This window comes from Lipotes vexillifer, unplaced genomic scaffold, assembly GCF_000442215.2.
Source record: "Lipotes vexillifer unplaced genomic scaffold, Lipotes_vexillifer_v1.1 scaffold156, whole genome shotgun sequence".
Lineage (NCBI taxonomy): Eukaryota > Metazoa > Chordata > Mammalia > Artiodactyla > Lipotidae > Lipotes > Lipotes vexillifer.
This window is the reverse complement of record NW_006770074.1, coordinates 203761-209743: the sequence shown is the minus strand read 5'-3', so window position 1 is coordinate 209743 and position 5983 is coordinate 203761. Positions and strand designations below refer to the sequence as shown.

The 5983-nt window shown below is 31.8% G+C and overlaps 1 protein-coding gene across 3 annotated transcripts in view; it reads left to right on the top strand.

The window, feature by feature from the left end:
- The window catches only part of ZNF800 (zinc finger protein 800), a 26668-nt gene extending 21061 nt beyond the window's left edge, over positions 1-5607 (top strand). Inside the window, exons 5-6 of one of the 3 annotated variants that reach the window (XM_007446000.1) lie at positions 1158-2850; positions 4084-5607. In XM_007446000.1, coding sequence (XP_007446062.1) covers positions 1158-2850; position 4084 — 1694 coding nt within the window. In that variant the 3' untranslated portion in view covers positions 4085-5607. Of the gene's footprint in view, positions 1-1157; positions 3791-4083 lie in introns of those variants that run through there. The other 2 variants (XM_007446001.1, XM_007445999.1) reach the window with 2 other exon arrangements.
- The last annotated feature ends 376 nt before the right edge of the window (positions 5608-5983 follow it).

Below are 5983 nucleotides of genomic sequence, written 5' to 3'. Positions count from 1 at the left end.
GAAACCTTCCCCTACCACTGTTAAATCTTATTATACTTCTTTTTATCCTTGAAATATAAATGAAAAGGTAGTCTATAGAGATTAGTTTCAAATCTAACATTTTAATTAAAGAACTAGTAGGAATTTAATTTTCTGGTAGTCATTCTTTGTTACTTTTTGGTGTGAAATAAAGTTTAGTTGAATTTTAGAGGGAAATAGATAAATGGATTTGCTGTATTATTGTGCACTCTTCTGCAATACTTATTCTAGAAATACTTCTGTGAAAGTATAATTATTCTTATAGATACCACTTTATCCATTTTAAAAAGAAAGGTTAGTAGACTAGAAGAGCTATGATGAGTCATTTCTTGATTTATAATTAGATACTAGATTTGATGCTATACTTGTAGCTAGATTTTAACATTTTATGTAGAAACATAACCAGTGTTAGACAACTCTGTTACAATAGGAATATTAGGTTGCCTACAGATGGTGTAATATTGCACAGATAAATAAAACTAGCTCTGTTTTTGGAGTTAATCTGTAGTTTTTAATCATTTGTTTTAATAGGTTGCCATGTTAAGAAGTCATGTAATAGGACTGAATTTAGCAAACACTTCTATACATCCTGTCATTCATGTTTATATATTTTCCTATAAATCTTCTTCATTTTCCATAAGATGTTCAAATGTCCCTATACAATTAGATGAGATTATTTATTATGGATTAAGTTAATAGGAATGCTGTTATATTTTCTAAAAAAAGAATTATTTTTATATGTAGTAACATTCATGGTGTTTTATCCATCTTGGGTTATGAGAACTTTGATTTGCCTTTGCTAGCCTAAAAATATGAAATATTATTTTTATTGTTTATTGTACCCATGTGCTTAAATATTTTATATTAAGGGCCCTTATTAGAAGTAACTCTTCAGATTGCATCTATTCCTTAACATTTGTGTACCATGATGAGATTGTAAATTAAAGCAAATTTTAATTTAATTAATACTTGTTTTTATACTCAAAAAATACTGAGAAGTAGATAATGCTCTTGTAAAAATAAATGCAAACCAGTAATATAATAAATTTTAAAATAGAGGTTCATAATACATTTAAAAATATTAGAGGGCTAGAGCAGGCTAATTATTTCAGATTAAAATGTTGTTTTTTCCTTAACAGACCTTCCTGATGTAAATGATAAACAAAGCCAAGCCATAAATGATCTCCTAGAAGCCATATATCCAAGTGTGGACAAGCGAGAATACATTATTAAGCTAGAACCCATAGAAACTAATCAGAATGCAGTTTTTCAATATATTTCAAGGACTGATAATCCTACTGAAGTCACAGAGTCAAGCAGTACTCCTGAACAGCCTGAAGTTCAAATACAGGAAACTAGCACTGAACAGTCTAAGACAGTTCCAGTTACAGACACAGAGGTGGAAACTGTAGAGCCCCCTCCTGTTGAAATTGTTGCAGATGAAGTTGCACCTACATCTGATGAACAACTGCAGGAATCACAGGCTGACTTGGAAACTTCTGACAATTCTGATTTTGGTCACCAGTTGATATGCTGTCTTTGTAGAAAAGAATTCAATTCCAGACGAGGTGTTCGTCGTCACATTCGAAAAGTACACAAGAAAAAAATGGAAGAACTAAAAAAGTACATTGAAACACGAAAGAATCCAAACCAATCCTCTAAAGGACGCAGTAAGAATGTTCTAGTTCCATTAAGTAGGAGCTGTCCAGTATGTTGTAAATCATTTGCTACAAAAGCGAATGTAAGGAGGCATTTTGATGAAGTTCATAGAGGACTAAGGAGGGATTCAATTACTCCTGATATAGCAACAAAGCCTGGGCAACCTTTGTTCCTGGATTCTGTTTCTCCTAAAAAATCTTTCAAGGCTCGAAAACAAAAGTCGTCTTCAAAGGCTGAATACAATTTAACTGCATGCAAATGCCTCCTTTGCAAGAGGAAATATAGTTCACAAATAATGCTTAAAAGACATATGCAAATTGTTCACAAGATAACTCTTTCTGGAACAAACTCTAAAAGAGAGAAAGGCCCCAATAATACTGCCAACAGTTCAGAAATAAAAGTTAAAGTTGAACCAGCAGATTCTGTAGAATCTTCACCCCCTTCCATTATCCATTCTCCACAGAATGAATTAAAGGGAACAAATCATTCAAATGAAAAAAAGAACGCACCGGCAGCACAGAAAAATAAAGTTAAACAAGACTCTGAAAGCCCTAAATCAACTAGTCCGTCTGCTGCAGGTGGCCAGCAAAAAACCAGGAAGCCAAAACTTTCAGCTGGCTTTGACTTTAAGCAACTTTACTGTAAACTTTGTAAACGTCAGTTTACTTCCAAACAGAACTTGACTAAACACATTGAATTGCACACAGATGGGAATAACATTTATGTTAAATTCTACAAGTGTCCTCTTTGCACTTATGAAACTCGTCGGAAGCGCGATGTGATACGACATATAACTGTGGTTCATAAAAAGTCGTCCCGTTATCTTGGGAAAATAACAGCCAGTTTAGAGATCAGAGCTATAAAAAAGCCCATTGATTTTGTTCTAAATAAAGTGGCAAAAAGAGGCCCTTCAAGAGACGAAGCAAAACATAGTGATTCAAAACACGATGGCACTTCTAACTCTCCTAGTAAAAAGTATGAAGTAGCTGATGTTGGTATTGAAGTAAAAGTCACAAAAAACTTTTCTCTTCACAGATGCAATAAATGTGGAAAGGCATTTGCCAAAAAGACTTATCTTGAACATCATAAGAAAACTCATAAGGCAAATGCTTCCAATTCACCTGAAGGAAACAAAACCAAAGGCCGAAGTACAAGATCTAAGGCTCTTGTCTGGTGAGGAACAGTTACAGAGTTTTGCTTTTTTCCCCCCATCGAACTAAAAAAATCATTTGACCGTAATTTATAGCTGGTTCCATTTTAACACATTTGCTTCCATATATCTTACGGCAGTGGGAACTGCAAGAGTAATGTGCATATCGCATTTACCTCTTCAGTGACCTTTATTCCAGTGGCTTGGGAACAAAAGTTAACTTCAGAACTTATCTTCCACAGGACAATGCAATATAGTTATAGGTAGATGGCACAGGGTCAGTGATTTCCTCTCAATGTTGTAAAATATATACATTTATATTGGCTTATGTTTACAATAGAAGTCTTCTGTTTAACTAACTTTGCACAGGTTTAATTTGATTCAGTGACTTAGTCTACTAATTAATACGTTGTAGGAAGTTAAGTATATTAGAATGAATTTGTGAAGGCGATAATTACAGGAAAAAAGTCTTTTGAGGCACTGTAATTATTGTTAAATTAATCTGTGACGGCTAAATAAAGTGCTGCACTCAGAAAAAACAATCCCCAAATTGAATTTAGAACAATTAGCATTTATTATTTACGTTTAACATAGTGCTTCCAGGCAAAGGGGGAAACGATAAACAAAAGTTTGGGTTTATTTTTCCTTCTCCTTGGGAGTATGTGTTAGTTCCTGTTTTTTAGTTTTGATATTTGGAAAAAGTGATTGTTTAGGTCCCTGATCCTCTTATTTTTACCTTTTTGTTTAAATAAAGTTTTGGTGATCATTTCAACATAGGTAATATTATTAAGGAGGGTTTTTTTTTTTTTTTTTTTTTTCTCCTGTGGTTGTGTGTTGCAAGAAAAATAAAATTCCTGTTGGGAAGAAAGAAAAAAATATTAGTTTTTTAGAGGGTTTTGGAACAAATGTAGATTTTTAAAATGCAATATGAAATAAGGAGTAGACTCCCTGTACTTGTTTTTGCAAGTCTCTCTATATTTTTAAAGTTTACCTTCAGTACCTGTGTCCTTTGTATTAATGCATTTAATATATTTAATTAGTATTAAATTAGTTTTGGATTCAGGTTCTAAAGCAGTATACTTAGTTTGAGTGCTCAGTAGGTTAAATGTTGTGGTTTGATTATCACACATTTTTTTATTTGTGTGGAAAACTTGAGATGAAACCATCCTTTAGAAGTCATTTACTATTGTATTATTTTGAAAATAAGGTTTTATTGGTAAACTCAAAAGTGTTCATTTATTCCCATTTCTCCTCAGATAACTTCAAGTGATGTACGAAAAGGTTTGGAGTTCATTTTTGTGGAAAGACTTTAAATTGGTGTTAGAACCACTAAACATCTTCAAATGGTACTATGAGGAAAAAAAAAGAAAAAAATTTGATAAATATATGACTGTAACTGCTGTTTTCTGACTAAAATAATAACCATCTAACCACTTGTTTCTAAGGCACTGCCTCTTCCAGCACTTTCAAGTAGCTGTGACATTTTGTATTGTCATCACAGTCCATCAGCTAACCACCCCTGTGCATTTGGTCTACAGTTTATACAAAGATGTTGCAAATTTTGTTTTCCAGCAGTTTGTTGATTAAGTGATCAACAACCTGAAGAAAATATCACCACTGGTGATTTTTAATTATCAAAGACTTTATAAGTTAGCGATTTTACTTTTGTTCCACTTTATTTGGCAGAATTTTTATCTGGATTGTACAGATATATAATTTCCTAGAGAGCGTATGTTAGGACCAAAAGACAAATCTCAACACATTATAAATATTTAGCCTACTAAATATTTGTAATTATTTTTACATCCATTTATTTCTAACTTGTTCTATAGCACTTAAATGTTTGAAAATTTCATTCTAAAATATATACTATAGGAAACTTCCGGTTCATTTTCATCCATGGATCATCACATTCTTCATTTGTAAACATCTGAGGTTTTTATGAAAATTAAACATTCCCGTATTTTTCTTTAAGTTTCATACAAAGCACTTTAATGATAGATGCAACTTAATTTTTCAGTTTTCTTTAAAAGACCCCACATTTACTAATGTTAATATGAAGGTAATAAAGAGCTTACTGCTATTTTGTGGATGCAGACAATCCCTGCACAACCACTTCTTATAATACTAGTTTATTTCTTTACATATTGCTAAAAAAGGAAGATTGGGGTATAAACCCTGATTCTTTTTCTCTCCCAAGTAAAATCTTAAATGACCACTTTAGATAATATTTGATCCCTACTGTAAAATTTAGAAAATAATGAATTTTTGTCCATTTTTGTAACCAAGATTTTAGGGAAAACAGAAGTACATCTATCTTTAATGAAATACTGGGCAGGTTTTTGTGTAATCAATATTTTGTACTTTTTAGGGAATATTTTATTTTTTAGTAATTTTTGTCAAATTATAATTTTAAAAGGTACAGCAGAGAATATACCATGTTTTTATATAGGTTCATCCCTGTACTTAGGAGGGACCCTGTCCACATCTATATACTTTTTGTATAAAATTTTAAAATGTTGAAGATCCACAAGGTCATAATAAAATGCTTTCATAGCTAGAAAAACATTTACCCTTCCCAGTGCTTTGCACTAAAATATACTGTGAAAGGAAACTAGAAAGACTGTAACTGTTGCTGGAAATGTTCTATATTGAATGTACATGCTCTTGTTGGAAAAATGTACTATATGTGATGGAAATAAACCAGACTCGAAGTTATTTCAGCTAAATGTGCTTCAACGAAGGTGCATTGGTTGAAACTTAAATGTTTTATTATCAAATTTAAATTTGAATAGTGACTATGAGCAGCTACACTTGAAATTTATCCTGATAGTTTTATTTTTAAGAATTAGAGTAATAATTTCTCTTTAATTTAAAAACAGATTTGCTTTTCCACATATGGAAAACTTGTACTTATAGGTCTAACTTTAATGATTAATAGTGTAATATATTTAGGGAACTAAATGTGTAGGTGTTATTTCATTTATAAACCATCTTCATTAGTTGCACATTATTAAACCTGTATGTTTGACTTTTGCAAGGTGTTATCTTTTATGCATTCCTACACACAAGACATATTCCAAAGATATTTTCCAGACTTAGATACCTATAACAAATGGATCTGAGGATTCCTAAAAAGCTTGGGGTAGCTCTTTG